General features: G+C 42.7%; 1 protein-coding gene across 4 annotated transcripts in view; it reads right to left on the bottom strand.

The window, feature by feature from the left end:
* The window catches only part of LOC130293500 (Golgi integral membrane protein 4-like), a 125,779-nt gene that overhangs the window by 8,198 nt on the left and 100,789 nt on the right, over positions 1–16,792 (bottom strand). For 2 of the 4 annotated variants that reach the window (XM_056542275.1, XM_056542272.1), the window contains exons 12-13: positions 10,124–10,273; positions 6,201–6,281 (exon numbers count right to left, since the gene is read on the bottom strand). In XM_056542275.1, coding sequence (XP_056398250.1) covers positions 6,201–6,281; positions 10,124–10,273 — 231 coding nt within the window. Of the gene's footprint in view, positions 1–1,814; positions 1,887–6,200; positions 6,282–10,123; positions 10,274–16,792 lie in introns of all 4 variants that reach the window. The other 2 variants (XM_056542276.1, XM_056542277.1) reach the window with 2 other exon arrangements.

Here is a 16,792-nt window from a genome sequence, read left to right as displayed (position 1 = left end):
TCTCCACCTCCAAGCCCCTCCTTCACTGATGTACAAGTCTCTGTATGTCAGTTAAAGGAGTACTGCAGCTTTAGACACTTAACCCCTATTTGCAGGATACCCCGCCATCTCCCGTACGGGGACCCGGCCTTGCCGCTGCTCTGCGCAGCTAGGTCGACAGACATGCCCCTCCCCTTACAGCTCTATGGGAAAGGTGCTGAAGCACGAACACTGCATCCCTACCTCTCCCATAGGATACATGGAGGGGGCGTGTTGGCTGTGGCATCATGCTGCGGCTGACAAGCCTCCTGCATGGGAGGGCCCTGTACAGGAGATTGTGGGGGGTCCCAGTGTTCAGACTCCCTGCGACCAGTCACCAGACACTTATCCCCTATCTTGCGGATAGGGGATAAGTTGTCTATCACTTCAGATCTCCTTTAAGGAGGAACTTGAGAGGAGAGGGCAAGCGAGGAGGCATGCGAGGCTGTGGCACTGTAGAAGCTCCACCTCCTTGACACTTAACAGATATAAAAAGGTGTCTTTTTTTTCTATAAGCCTGGGAACCACCATTAGCTGCAGGAAAGGTACAGTTTGCATTTCACACTCTAAGGCTGGGATTCCACTTTTTATTTTATATTATTATTATTATTTCCTTTATATTATATTTTTTTATTTTATTTGTGATGCCAGGTTCTCCAAAGCGTAGTTACACCACTGACTGGGAGTCAATAGGGATTTATGAAATGCCAGACCCACATAGCGTTTTTTATTTTGGTGGTTTTTTTGTGTTTTTTTTCACCATTTAGTGGCGTTTTTAGGCTTAGTGCTAGCTTTTCAAAATTGCAACATGTTGGGGGTATGGCATTTAAAAAAATAAATAAATCCCAAAAACCGCAATGTGGAATAAAAATTGCCATTTTTCCAGCTTCCCCCCCAAATTCATTATTAGAAATCCTTACATCACATGACTTAAATAAATAAAATCCCAAAGAAAAACACTCCTACTAAAACCCACTCTTTCATTAAAAAAAAAAAAAGAAGTGGAAAATGAGGATGTCATTTTTTTGGCGTTTTTTTTTCTGGTAAAAAAAATTAATGCCAGACAAAAATTGTGTGGAATCTCAGTCTAACAGCTATCCAATGGAGTCTGCAGATTTTAGCAGCAAACAGAACTGACATATTCACTTTAATTCAATGGTCTCAAACTGTGGCCTCCAGATGTTGCAAAACTTCAACTCCCAGCATGCCCGGACAGCCGCTGGCTGTCCGGGCATCCTTGGAGTTGAAGTTTTGCAACATCTGGAGAGTCGCAGTTTGAGACCACTGCTTAAATTTACAAAGAAAAAAAAAAAAAGTATAATTTGGTGTCCACAGCTCCTATGCAGACCTATGTGTTTCCATAATAACAGACTACACCCAAATCTTGTGTTGTCTGACCCTACAGTCTGTTATATTTACACTAAGTAGGTTAGCGCAAATGTGATATTCAAAGGTGGACCTTCCCTTTAAGATGAATTTCATTTTAAAGGGGTTGAACAGGATTAGAAAATCATGGCTGTTATTTTCCAAAAACAGCACCCCAAGGGGTTAAACTGCAAAACTACATGCGACCAATGATCAGATATCATGCTATTCATGGAGGTAAGCAGCCACATTTTCCAGATCAATAACAATTTGATTATTTTCATGTAATTGAATATATATATACACAGATAGATTTATTGGAAATCATTAAATGTCATTAATGGAGAAGGATCACGTTGTTGTTTCCAATCTGATTAATTTATATAAAGTGATTAATCTCTATTGCAGCCATTATAGGATGAATGCCATACCTCAGACTTACAGAAATCTCCATATTAAGCCAACCAGGGTCTGACATCACTCCATGACTTTAAGTCTCTGATCTGACATGTTAGAAGATAAAGGGGAACATTTATTTCAAAGTGGACTTGTCATCTGTAAAAGGATCAGGACTTGTCATCTGTAAAAGGATCAGTATCTGCAAGCATCACCTCATAGTATATAGACATCAATACTTCTTTCTGAAGGCCTATATAAGGCTGGGTCCACACTACGTTTTGTCCCATACGGGAGCGCATACGGCAGGGGGGAGCTAAAACCTCGCGCTCCCGTATGTGACCGTATGCGCTCCCGTATGCCATTCACTTCAATGAGCCGGCCGGAGTGAAACGTTCGGTCCGGTCGGCTCATTTTTGCGCCGTATGCGCTTTTACAACCGGACCTAAAACCGTGGTTGACCACGGTTTTAGGTCCGGTTGTAAAAGCGCATACGGCGCAAAAATGAGCCGACCGGACCGAACGTTTCACTCCGGTCGGCTCATTGAAGTGAATGACATACGGGAGCGCATACGGTTACATACGGGAGCGCGAGGTTTTAGCTCCCTCCTGCCGTATGCGCTCCCGTATGGGACAAAACGTAGTGTGGACCCAGCCTTACACGATCTCCTGTTTGTCTCCCGACTGCAAGGTGCATGGTGGCTGGGGGGGCCTAGTGAAGGCCTCTTAGGCATGCTATTTTAGGGTTACTAGTATATCTAATACATGCTGGTATATCTATCATATGATGAAGTTAAAGTTTTTGATAAAACATAAAATAATGTAAGTAAATGTGTATATATATATATATATATATATATATATATATATATGGCGAGGACCTAGACCAAACTCCTGTGTCTCTAGCTGTCTGCTACCTCCCACCCAACTCCCATGTCTCTGGCTGTCCACTACCTCCCACCCTACTTCCATGTCTCCACCTGTCCACTACCTCCCACCCTACTTCCATGTCTCCAGCTGTCCACTACCTCCCACCCTACTGCCATGTCTCCAGCTGTCCACTACCTCCCACCCTACTTCCATGTCTCCACCTGTCCACTACCTCCCACCCTACTTCCATGTCTCCAGCTGTCCACTACCTCCCACCCTACTTCCATGTCTCCAGCTGTCCACTACCTCCCACCCTACTTCCATGTCTCCAGCTGTCCACTACCTCCCACCCTACTTCCATGTCTCCACCTGTCCACTACCTCCCACCCTACTTCCATGTCTCCAGCTGTCCACTACCTCCCGCTACTGCCTCCCATCACTGCTTGCAGCTGCGTCCTGTCTCGGCCAGTGATTGGCTGAGCAGAAAGGTCCTGCAATCAGCCACTTGTCTTGGAAGAAGAAAGCACAGAGACTGCTTAGAGGAGAATGGGATCTGTGGCAGACCAAGGGGATTCCAGGGCTAGGTAAGCAACGGAGTTTTTTTTTTTAATGCTTTCACAAGCCTCTGCACTATATTAAAGGGGTACTCCGGCGCAAAACATCTTATCTTAATAGGATAGGGGATAAGATGTTAGATTGCGGGGTTCCTGCCGATGGGGACCCCCGCGGCACCTCGGTCATCCGTGCACAGAGCAAACTCCGCTCCGTGCCAGATGACTGGTGACTACAGCCGCCACACCCCCTCCATTCAGGTCTATGGAAGGAGGCATGACGGCTACATACTAGCAGTCAAGCCCCCTCCCATAGACATGAATGGGGGGGGCGTGGTGTGACATCACGAACACGGGAGCTCCAAGCTCCTGTGTTCTGGACACCGCTGCTGCCGGCCCGGAGATCGCAGGAACCCTGCGATCTGACATCTTATCCCCTATCCTTTTGGTAGGGGATAAGATGTTTTGCACCGGGTGCCCCTTTAAGGAGACTAACATAAAATGGGGGATTGGGCATGAATAAATAAAAAATGGCCAATGCCAAAATATCTGTTTTTGCTCACCAAAGAAACTCAAAATAGTGATGAGTTACTTTTTCCCCGCAAGTTGGTGCCACCAAAAACTGCAGCTTACCCCCCAACGACCCAACTGGCTGCTCTGCCAGTTGGATCGTTCCACCTGTGGGCACTGGTGTTGGGGCGGTGGTGGTCGCCACTCAGTGCTGCGCCATTTTATGCTAGGGAGCCCCTACTTACAGGTGGCCGTGACGTGGCTAATGGGCTTGCACTTCATGACCATAAAGTACACTAAAGACCTGATCGTTTAATAAATGTTGCTGAGAAGCCTTAGATCAAGGTGCATGTGCGACCATGTCTGTTTTTTCTCAAGTTGAATTACCCCCCAAATAAACCTAGCACTCACTATTTTTTTTATTTTGAAAAGTAGTAAAACATAAAAACAGAACAAAAACTAATATAGTACAATAAATTATGTCATTAATAACAAACAAACAAAAACAAGGAGTCACACAAATAAAACCCCATAAGGGTTACGTCGATGACAAAATAAAAAAGTTGAGGCACCTGAAAGGTGAGAATTAAAAAAAATTAGGAAACAAAGTTGATAAATATAACTGTGATGGGAAAACCCTTTCAATTTTACATGCAAGGGAGCTGTAGGAGCTCAGGATCTGAAAAAACAGACCTCAAATGGCAGAATTTCTGTACGGAATTCAGTGTGAAAATTCTGCAAAGTTCCACAGAAATTAATTGTCCATTCACTTCAATGGAATTCCTGCAGCGGAAATTCTGCAGTGTGAATGGGACAGCGGAATCCGATTGAAGTGTATGGGCTATAAATTCATGCAGAAATTCTGGCGTGTGAACATAGCCTAAGTCCTATAATAATCGGCTATACAATTTTTCAGCGCACAATTTTACTGATACCAGTTTGGATTAAAAGAAAAATAATAATAATTTAAACATTTGCCTAAAGCGGGATAGTTTAATGAATAAGTAACCTGAAAATCTGCAGATATATATATAGATATATAGATGACGTCTATAACAATCAATCACAGCTCAGCTTTCATTTTACCAGATCGTGTTAAGATATGAAATCTGAGCTGTGATTGGTTTCTATGGACATAACCAGACAGGTTGTGTCTCAGACAGAGTGGTAAATCTGGGCCATAGCTTTTATAGCGGATCTGTCAGCTAAATATGCTTTTCTATGTAAGGAACAGATAGCTGCGGGTCCGTCTTGCTTGTAGCCAAGTGGCACAACGTTTTGTGCTGTTTTATCTAATAGGAGTCCAAAAAAAATAAGGTGGACTCCTAGTACTAAGTTTGGTGTATTTATGAGTTGAGTGCTCCTCCCGCCTCACAGGGCACGATTGTCAGGGTGCTTTATGTGTATGTCTTCCCTTATGTATGTGTATGTCATGCTCTGGATTCATTACCATTTATCTGCTATATACTTTACATATGCCTTTACAGAGGAAAGCATATCTAGCAGACAGGTCTTGTATAGCTAAGCATTACCTAGTTAACTCATGATTACTCCCTATGGGACTTCCAAAGGAGAACTACAGCACATGGGTATCTTCAGAAGTCATATAGAGTGAATGGATCAGAGGCCAAGCATATCCATTTTAATTCATTTTACTCTGAGGACAAGAGACCCTCATTCTTGTGATTGGTGGGGTCCCAGTGGTATGACTCCCATCAATCAACTAGTTATCACCTATCTATATTTTATATTGGAATAATTATGTGTTCTCATCATGGATATTAAATAGTAAACCATTAAGAGATGATAAAATTGTCTGATATGTGTGAGTCTAACTTATCTTCAGAATAGGGACCCTCTGTCCTGTTGAGGGGCTGAGTAACCACCAGCCACTAAATCCAAGTAGGGAATGGATGGAGAGTTGGCTCACATGTAGGAGGAACAGAGTTAAAGGGGTACTCCACTGGGCCAGCGTGGAAGTAAATGTGGCCAGCTGTTTTCGCGCTGAGGGGGGCCGGCTACGCCCCTAATGATGTCACGACCACGCCCCCTCAATGCAAGTCTATGGGAGGGGGCGTGGCGGCTGTCACGCCCCCTCCCATAGACTTGCATTGAGGGGCGTGGCCGTGACGTCACAAGGGGGGGCATATCCGACCCCCGCAGTGCGAAAACAGCATTCCGAACATTTACTTCCACGCTGGCCAGTGGAGTACTCCTTTAAGGGATCCACATTATGGAAAGAGATTTAGCTCACAGGGGTGGGAAACACATCTGTCAGACATGTATGTCATATCCTACATATGTGTTTATGATAGATATAGCCTTTTAAATGCTTTAACTGGGTTTAAAACATTAATGGCTTATCTCCTAGATAGACCACCAAAGGGCAAATGTGAATGGTTTGTTAAGGATAAATCTGTCTATTGTCATAAATTATTATCTACCCCCCCCCCCCCCCCCAATCCCTGTAAAAACAGAATGCTTTCATACTATGTCCTGTTCTTGGTCGTCCTGGTAAGCTTCTTCTGGTTCTTCTCTAGACCTCATTTTGGCATCAGCTGCCTGTAAGAACTGAATGAGAACAAGGATTAGAAATCCAGTGGATCATTGAAAAGCTATAAAATCTCATAGTATGTAAGGATACACTACTGCAGTATTGGCAATCACAACATTCTAATACCTAGTAAAAAGCCAGACTAGTCCTCATTGACAGCAATGGACCATCTAGATCTACTGGTCTTCTGTCTGATACATCAGACCTTATTACATTTATTTCTTTAAAAGAAGTATTCCAGAGACCTCTAAAGATAAAACAAATTACTTTCTCCCGGTCCTACACAGCTCCTGTTTTCCTCTATCCGGTCCCATGATCTTCTCTCTTCTTCCTGCTTTCTAGACTAGCACTTGAAGCAGGACCTGCCCACCATAAGCCAATCACTGGCCGTAGCGGTATCCTGTCTAGTGACTGTCTGAGCGGCAGGGCCAGCTCCAAGTGCTTGTCTCAGGGACAGATGGAGTCGTACAAGTGCTGCAGGTGGCAGGGTAGGTAAGTTTTTTGTTTTTTTTCCTGCCCAAGTGTGGTGTCCTGAAGCATTCTGGACCTTTTGCTATTCTGAACACTGTTCGACTGACGTCCTGCAAAAAAATGCAATGCACAAAAGTATGGATTTTCTATGGATTTTCCCTGCGGCTGTGCACCAGACAGATCTGCAGAAAAATACCAATTAATGGTCTATTCACACGTACAGTATTCTGTGCAGATTTGATGCGCAGGATTTTCTGCTGCAGATTTCAATGTAAACTGAATGACTGAACACAGCTTCAAATCCTGCGCATCAAATCTGCGCAGAATACTGTACGTGTGAATAGACCCTAAAGCAAGAAAATTAGATTTTACCAAATCCACATACTGCAGAGTTTTCCACATGGAAATCGTCCTGAGGTGCAAACTATGTGTCAATTTTTTTCTTGCATTTTTGCAGATTTTCCTCATCGATTTGAGTGGGGAAGTCAGCATCCGCAATAGTATCAAAATCATTGACTATTTTATTTATTTATTTTTTTAATACATACAGTCTGCAGGCAAATCTGCATCACAATGCACAATGAAATCTGCGGATTAGTCTTACGGATTTCCCTTATGACTGCTTGCGGAAATTTTGTACAGCAAATCCAACCCATGTGAACTTACTCTAAAACTACCAGGAGATGCACACATCTATATTGTACCATTCTACTGTAAGCTTTACTTTACAGGTAAGTATAAAGCATGGCACATTCAGGTCATTGCCATGGGTCGCCTGGCTTCTCTGCCCTCTCAGCGGGAGCTGCCTTCCCGTCACCCCCGTGTGTTTGACCCGGCCAGTTACCTGACTACTCATCTGCCCACCTACATAGAACAGTGCTTGGGATCTGACTCTGAAAGAGCTCCGACAGTCCTGACCTACTGCCTATATTGTTATACCTCTACCTCATCCTTTGGTACAGTGCATATCTACTTTGGCTGCCCATCGGTGACCATGTCTAGGGTAGTGCCCTGACACAGAAGTCTACATTCTACCTCACGTGGGTTAAGAGGAATAACCAAGGGCTTCTTAGACTATACTGCTTGGTGTACATCCACGTACCATTGCTGGACAGAAATTCCACAGCTAAACAGCTAGAAACAGGTAGACTTGTTACATACTGGAATACTAGATATGTGGAAGAGGATCGTTCTGACAGCAGATCACTACAACTCCAGATCTGCAGCTTTATAGGCAGGTCATGTCCATATACTGCTCCTTACAAAACTTTACATCTTCTGACCCATATGCTTCAATAAAGTCTACTTCACCAGTACAAAAATAGCACAAGGCTCCCTAAAATAGATCCATTGCATTACCACAATTTTAAAATTTATTTGGCAAGTCTATCGGGCTCTGTCCTTGAAAGGGGTACTCCACCCCTAGACATCTTATCCCCTATCCAAAGGATAGGGGGATAAGATGTCTGATCGCGGGGGTCCCACTGCTGAGACCCCCCGCAATCTCCCTGCAGCACCCGCATTCTATGCAGGTGCTGAATCTCCAGTTTCGGAAACCTCCAGGTTTCCAGGACTGGGTAGTGACGTCACACCATGCCCCCTCCATTCATGTCTATGGGAGGGGGCGTGACGGCAGTCACGCCCCCTCACATAGACATGAATGGAGGGGGCGTGGCGTGACGTCAAGTCCCCAGTCCAGGAAACCCGGAGGTTTCCGAAACTGGAGATTCAGCACCCGCATAGAATGCGATCAGACATCTTATTCCCTATCCTTTGGATAGGGGATAAAATATTTTTGCCCGGAACACCCCTTTAATAAATTCATGCCAGGCTTATACCTGATCTCCGTGACATCTACGCACAGAACCACGTCAGTGCTAGAACAAACATACAGTTAATCCTTAGAATACCAAATTTACTTTCTTATCGTCTTCCTCTAGGAGCCAGGGATTTAAATGGCAATATCAAAGCAGGGCAATGTGACTCAGAGGCCTATTTATTACGTCTGAAGGAGGGGACATGAACATTCCCCATAGTCGACATGATAACTGCTACGACTGTATATTCATAGTCCGCATTGCAATAATATAGGAGGACAACATGGCAAAAAAAAAAGACAAATCTAAACGGCTTTTAGAGATATTTTTGTTGGCAGATCTCACCGAAACTGGCGGTTCTAATCAGACAATACCGTGACATCTACAGTCATAGGAGACATGGATTGGACAAGTTGTTTTTTCTTTTTTAAATAAGCAAAAGGTCTTTCCCATCAGAAACAGAATCTATTGAAGATAGCACTGTCTGGTTTTGTAGCTCAGACTCAAATGGCGACTTTTGTCTATTGGCCAACTTGGATACTCCACTGAAAAGCCTTGGTCAATACGAGCCACCAGGTGTCTGAGTGCTGCAGCTGCATTCTATTAGCTATCTGGTGGTGTCCCAGTATAAATACATTTATAGCATCTTCTATAAATTTGTATAATGGTAAACTAGAATCCCTAATCTGAAGCTATATTTTCAGTTTGTAAATGTTGTCCTCTTTCTTGGCTCATGACGGACAACCCCTTTTCAAAATGCAGGTCCTTTGGTGATCAGCTGACTGCTGCAGGTCCTGCTCCCCACACACCCAGTAAACAGGCATTAAATGTAAGATTACCTAAGATGGCCATCTATTTAATTTACAAGCACTGGCAAGAACGGGAGCCACACTTATGACTGGCAAGAACAGGAGCCACACTTATAAACCTTGTCCAAAGTGAGGGACCCCCTCTATTAGGTTCCCATTGGATCACCAACTTTTAAACAACTCCTGCTAAGACCCTACTCCCATTCCCCATTAGAGACACATGCGGATCCAAATCTCCCTGCGTTTTGTGAACGGAGGCTGAATTGGGTAAGGTATCTCTACATTGGGTGGGGGAGAGGATGCACCTTCTTAGAATAAACACTTTTTATTAATACATACGGGTTATATTCTCTAACTGCAATAATGTTTGTAGTGACACACAGAGGCTTGATTCTCCAGCCGAGCGCATAATTGTAGCTGAGCAATAGAATATCTGTGCATTCCAGGGAAGGGTGATTCACAGGTGATCTAACATCAGAATACTGCTATAAATTGCTCTGGTAGTGTAGCACCCCCCCCCCCCCCCCTCCCTCCACCTCACAACATGTTTTTATTTTCTCTCCACTTTTCAGAAACCTTTTCCTTTCAAATATGTAAATTGTTGTCATTTATTCTATTCCGACACAGAGGAATAATAGTGGAAGTGCAATATCCCCAAAGCTTCCAAAAAGTGTAGATTGGATACAATCACATCCAGGAAATTGATGGATGACTAGATATTCATGCACAGCTTTACTTAGGACTCCTTTCTTAGGGCCTTACCATCATTTTTGGTTCTCCCTTCTGATAAACTGCATTTTTCCCCACTTCCCCTTTCTCTTCAAATTCGGGTCTGTCAATTTCAGCTTCTTCGAATTCGTCCTCACCTTGATTGTTGGGATCTTTGGCTGGATCAGCGGCATCCTCTGAAATCTGCAGAGAAATATAAGTACATTTACAGAAGGAATGTCGATGGATGAGCTGCTGCTTAAAGGGAATGTCCAACATTTAAAAAAAAAAATTTTTTAAGGGTAGGGTCACATGGGCCGTATTTTGCTGCATATTTTCTGCAGCTGATTTTCCTACCCATCGACTTCAATGGGTAGATAAATTTGCTACAGCAAATACACAGCAAAATAAAGCCCGTGTGACCCTACTCTAAAGGTTGGCTTAACTTTTTTTTTTAGGTAACAGTCACCTAACCAATTCCCCCTCCAATTCCCCCTCCACATACAGGTCTCCGATCTGCCTCTACACTGTTGCAGCCAATCACTGTATGTAGCAGTGATGTCCTGTGTTAAAAGGAACCAGCAAGTAGAGACTGATGGGGGTTCAAGATTTGTCAGTCACTTCATCAATTTCCTTCTCTGACCTGTCCTGGGTCCCCCACTAGTCCCTACCTTCTGGTCCCTCTCGTAGAAACGGGAGACATAAAAAAAGCCACACAAGGCTCCTAGTGCATTATCCTCAATATGCAAAATTCGAAATGATACAGGTAGGTATTTGGCTCACCTTGAGCGCAATGAAAATGTGCATATCACCCTGACGGTTTATATACAGGGTTTTGTAATGGAGATCAGGGAGTGCTGCGAAGCTGTAGGGGCGTGGGAAAAGGTGCAGATCTGCCCACGAGATATGCAGAAGATTAGATAGAAATATCGTTCTTTCGGCGCTGCTTCTCCCAACAAAGTTGATGAGACAGATATTCATTAAGAAGCTGTTATTGTAACACCAATGACACGTTTCGGGTTTAAAACACTTCCTCAGATGCCAATCTGAGGAAGGGTTTTCAACCCGAAACGCGTCATTGGTGTTACAATAAAAGCTGCTTAATGAATATCTGTCTCGACTTTGTTGGGAGAAGCAGCGCCGAAAGAACGATATTTCTATCTAATCTTCTGGTCCCTCTCGACGCACTTCATAAGACTGCAGCAGTGACCTGCTACATACCAGTGACAGGCTTCAGTGGCGGCATATCCACTGCCAGGAGGGACTAGAAAGTAGACTGGCAGAGGACCGAGCATGAGTCAGAGTGGGAGAGGCGGGGATTGGTGATGGGGACTAAGTCTTATTTTTTTTTCCCCAAGATTTCCAGCCTATTTGATTTTTACAACACCAGAAAACCCCTTTATTAGTACAAGTACTTGGTAGGACCACCTTTCGCTGAAAGTCCTTTGTGGGTATGTCTCTACCATCTTTGTACAGCTAGAGATGAAGATGTATGTGCCAAGGAAAGATCTCCAGCTGAAAAACGATGCTTTATTAGATATGCATTAAAACAAGCTACAGACGCTACATCAAAAGTGAAACATATGTTGTGTTCCCGACACGTTTCTTGCGGAGGCACGCACATTGTCAAGGATATTACCTGAATATCTGTGTGAAGAGTTAATATACGGTAAGAAAAAAACAAGATGATCCGGCACTTAGAAAAAAACTGCAGCTTTATTGATGAATCCTCATTAGAAACAGCATGGAACAACTTCAACACTTCACAAGGTCCGACACATCTTGACGCGTTTCGAGCGCATGCGCTCGAAACGCGTCAAGCTGTGTCAGACCTTGTGAAGTGTTGAAGTTGTTCCATGCTGTTTTTAATGGGGATTCATCAATAAAGCTGCAGTTTCTCTAAGTGCTGGATCATCTCGTTTTTTCTTACCATTTGGACACGGAGAGTCTGGGTGTGGATCCGTGCACGAGACATAGCAGGTGAGCCGGACTCTCTTCAAATTTTCCTGTGAGTTAAAATACCCCTTCAAATAGGGGAGTGGTTCTGAATATAATTAAAACACACACAGATATGCACATAACATATATATATATTATATATATATATATATATATATATATATATATATATATATATATGTAGCGAAGTATGAGCCGCTCACCGCTAGCACGCCCTTCTCACCACCTGTGCCATAGACCGGCTGGTACCGCCTCCAGCTTTTCTAATGGATAAGAATAAAGACGAGGTACGGCACCAGGATGGTTGCAGATAAAAGCTCGCGTTACTTTATTGAAGAAATCGCTGTACAAGGTAGGACATCTGACGCGTTTCGCACATAAATGTGCGAAACGCGTCAGATGTCCTACCTTGTACAGCGATTTCTTCAATAAAGTAACGCAAGCTTTTATCTGCAACCATCCTGGGTCCGGACCTTGTCTTTGTTTTTATATATATATATATATATATATATATATATATATATATATATATGCTATAAAAGCAGTCATAACAAAACATTAGTTTGTTTCTATAGTTGTAAACAGCTCATACGATTGTTAGGTATTTTAACAAATACAATAAAAACATCCATAGAACCACAAATCTAATAGTTAAAGAGCAAATCACGTCTTACATTAAGACCCTGCAGGGTTCTCATTCCTAGTGTGAATTGCCAATAAGCCTCTGTCTATGTTGATTGATGAAATGGAGGGAGGCATTAGATTTATTCCTGTTTATGCTCTTGCTTCTCATATCCGTGAGATGTTCCAGTACCGGGGTTTTTCATTTTCTTGTTGTACAACCTACATTTCTTATTGCACTGTTCACATTCAACAATATAAACTACACAGGACAAATTGTAGTTCATATATTTAGCTATTTGAAAGAATTTTATGCTTAACACTTCACATGGCTTATTTTTGCCAGTCCTGCATGGATTGGTGCCACATTTTAAGAACCCCTTAAAGGGGTAATCCAAAGGAAAACATTATTATTATTATTATTTTTAAATCAACTGGTGCCAGAAAGTTAAACAGATTTGTAAATTACTTCCATTAAAAAATCTTAATCCTTCCAGTACTTATTAGCTGCTAAATACTACAGAGGAAATTCTTTTCTTTTTGGAACACAGAGCTCTCTGCTGACATCACGAGCACAGTGCTCTCTGCTGACATCACGAGCACAGTGCTCTCTGCTGACATCTCTGTCCATTTTAGGAACTGTCCAGAGCAACATATGTTTGCCATGGGGATTTTCTCCTACTCTGGACAGTTCTTAAAATGGACAGGGATGTCAGCAGAGAGCACTGTGCGCGTGATGTCAGCAGAGAGCTCTGTGTTCCAAAAGGAAAATAATTTCCTTTGTAGTATTCAGCAGCTAATAAGTACTGGAAGGATTAAGATTTTTTAATAGAAGGAATTTACAAATCTGTTTAACTTTCTGGCACCAGTTGATTTACAAAAAAAAAAAAAAAAAAAGTTTCCCCACTGGAGTACTCCTTTAATTCTTAACCAAGTACCAGGTGTCTGTCAATTTGGATGTAATAATACTTGGGGATAAATGGTCTCCCAAAGTGCTAGCCTTTCTTAGACAACCTCCTAATATTTTAGCCAATTTCTTGTCTTCCCGTAGTAAATGTAGATGTCTCTGTAGGGCGATTACAGAAAGATGATTTTTGCAGCTTTAAAGTAATATGCTCCCTGTGTTTTTTCTTGGACACAGTTTTATTGCGTGTTCCAACCTCCCATGAACAGCCCATGAAGAATTTCAAGTATACCTGGCTAAACAGGAGACTTATGGAGCACATGAATAGTGCACATAATGGATATCTGCAGGCCCTCACCTTCCTGGATTTAGACCCTATAGAGAGTGGTACTTCCAAAAAGTCTATCTCAGCGCAAGAGAGAGTGGCCGTCTAGATCACAAGAACTGGTGCCCTCGGCAATCTTGAGCTGAATAACCAGAACAAACTCATTGGCCCTTATTTACTAAGAGTGTTGTGTAGGTTTCTTTGTGGGTTTTAATTCCCTACAATTTATTTTCCACGGTATTTACTAAGTTTTCCCTACATTTTACACTTTCCCTACATTTTGCTTTTTTTTTTTACACATTCTCTGATCTGTCGGGTTTTCCTCAGCTCAAATCCACCGCTTTTCTGTGACCACGCCCCCTTTTCCAGACGTCCACGCCCCTTTTTCGGGTTTTCATAGCAAAATGGAGAGTCAGTTGGGGTTTATTCAATTCAGGCGCAATTTCAGGTGCAAATTCAGGCGCAGACAGAATTTCGGGTGCATATTGTGGCGCAAACAGAATTTCAGGCGCAATGTGCCCGAAACTGGCGCACAACCCGACAATACATGTCGGGTTTGCAATAGTAAATGAGGGCCATTGTTGTTCTGCAACTTTCTGTTGCTACACTACACGTACTATTTTCTCTTATTCTTTTTCTACTGCTTACCCTTTATACTTGGCATTTGCATTGTTCTTTGTTTTACCTTTTCTTCTGAGTGACTCCTGTGACGTAATGCTCAGCGCTAACATAATAATGGTGCTTGACGCGTGAGGTTTCCTTAGGCTGAAAGAAGCGGGGATCCGCAAAATGGTTCTGTTGCAGTCAGTAGCTCAGTCAGCATCAGCTGATGCCTTGTTCTCTGCCCCCAGGCTCATTTTTATGGATTGAACTAACAAAGGATTGACGTTTTTACATGAGTGAGTTGCCGCTTTTTTTTTTTTTCTGCTGTTATGTACCAGAATTGCTCTGTTGAAGCGTTGCACCCCCATTTTCTCTGCCCCCTCCACAAAACCAATGTTTCATTGCTACCGTTAACCCAGCTGTGCCGTCCTCCTCTTCCTGTGCAGATAGTCCGTTGAAGATGACATCGGCGATAAATCTTCCACACCACCGGACATTGCTAGAAAAAGGATTTGCTGGGGAGAAAACAAAATGTTCCTTCTAGAAGGACATCATAAGATTTTCTGGGGAGGAGGGAGTGTATCGACCCCATAGAAACTTTGCTTTTTTGGATGTAGCAGACATTGTCAAAACTAGAAAGAAACCAGCAAGTTGGTTGATGAATTCCCTTAATTCATCCAAAAAACTGTGTGTATTTTCTGATATACAATGACACTACGTCGCAAGTTAACCATTTCCAGCCTGTTATGCATCTCATGTTGCTATACGCTTGTAGTATATCACGTGAGTCCCTGAGATATCCTGGGACCCTTTGGACCAGGAGTTGTAATTTTTGATCCAGCCACAGAGAAGATGGTTCCAGTAATAATTCTCTGCTGCATACGATGAGGCCCATTGGCAGAGGTATTGTATGTCTTTGTATGTCTTCGAGAGTGCGTAAATTACTGCAACAATGGGCTTTTCCAAATTAAGATATTTTGCCTCAGGCTCCTTCAGTACTCCCATAGCCACTCCTTTAGACAACAAACACACCGATGTCTTTTATACAATGTCCAAACACAGAGAAGAAGAGAAGACGGCACTCACCGTAAAACAGGAAATCTTTAATCTTCAGTTGCAAAGAGACGCATACAGGTCAGGGAGTGACACAGACAGCGGGGAGCACGCTCCCCGCTGTCTGTGTCACTCCCTGACCTGTATGTGTCTCTTTGCAACTGAAGATTAAAGATTTCCTGTTTTACGGTGAGTGCCGTCTTCTCGTCTTCTCTGTGTTTGGATCCTTCTGCTGCATAAGATTGAGCACCATCTATACGGGACTGTTGTGAGTCAGTGGTGCAGTACCTACTGCTCACACCAGAGAGGGTCTCCAATGCGCTGGACATGGAAGGCTGCAGTGCCGGCTGATCTTGCTTTCGTGCGTTACTTTTATACAATGTGGGTGGAGCTGGATAGTAATTCTTCATCAGTTAACTGATCACCTAACATTTGTTGTATGTACTCGTATTCATCACAGTGAGCATCCCCCTCTTATCTGCCATTTTTATTATCATATCAGGATAGCTTTTGAATTATTTTAAGGCCTTTTGCTTTTTTTTCCGTTAGATTATGATTAGAGATGAGCGAACTTGCAGTAAATTCGATTCGTCACAAACTTCTCGGTTCGGCAGTTGATGAATTATCCTGCATAAATTAGTTCAGCTTTCAGGGGCTCCCGTGGGCTGGAAAAGGTGGATACAGTCCTAAGAAAGAGTCTCCTAGGACTGTATCCACCTTTTCCAGCCCACCGGAGCACCTGAAAGCTGAACTAATTTATGCAGGATAAGTCATCAACTGCCGAGCTGAGAAGTTCGTGACGAATCGAATTTACTGTAAGTTCGCTCATCTCTAATCATTTTTTTTCCTTAGCCCCACTAGCTATCTTTCCATAACTTTTTGGAATCTATCCATACTATCTGATCTCGATTGCAGCGGATAGAAAAATAGATTTTTTTGAACTTTGCGCTTATTAAAAGTTATGGTGGAAATGGTGATCTCAGTGGTTTAAAGATCAAACAAAGTTAATAGAGCTTGTTGTTCACAAAAATCCATAGTTGCAAATTCGTTTTCCATTGTTTTGTTTCTTTTATCATAAATGTTTCCTTATGAGTCTTCGGAATGTCTCTTCATTGTCAGGTTAGGTGTAAATTTATTAAGTTCACACAGTGTTGAAAAAATATCCAGTTGACTAGTGTGTGGAAAAACGTAACCCTTTTGAGAGTAATTTTATTTGGGCTTTTGTTAATTCTCGTTTAGATAAATTCATGACAGTGTT

This window comes from Hyla sarda, chromosome 10 (assembly GCF_029499605.1).
Source record: "Hyla sarda isolate aHylSar1 chromosome 10, aHylSar1.hap1, whole genome shotgun sequence".
Classification (NCBI taxonomy): Eukaryota; Metazoa; Chordata; class Amphibia; order Anura; family Hylidae; genus Hyla; species Hyla sarda.
Note: the sequence above shows the minus strand (reverse complement) of the source record. Positions and strands in the feature narration are given on the sequence as shown.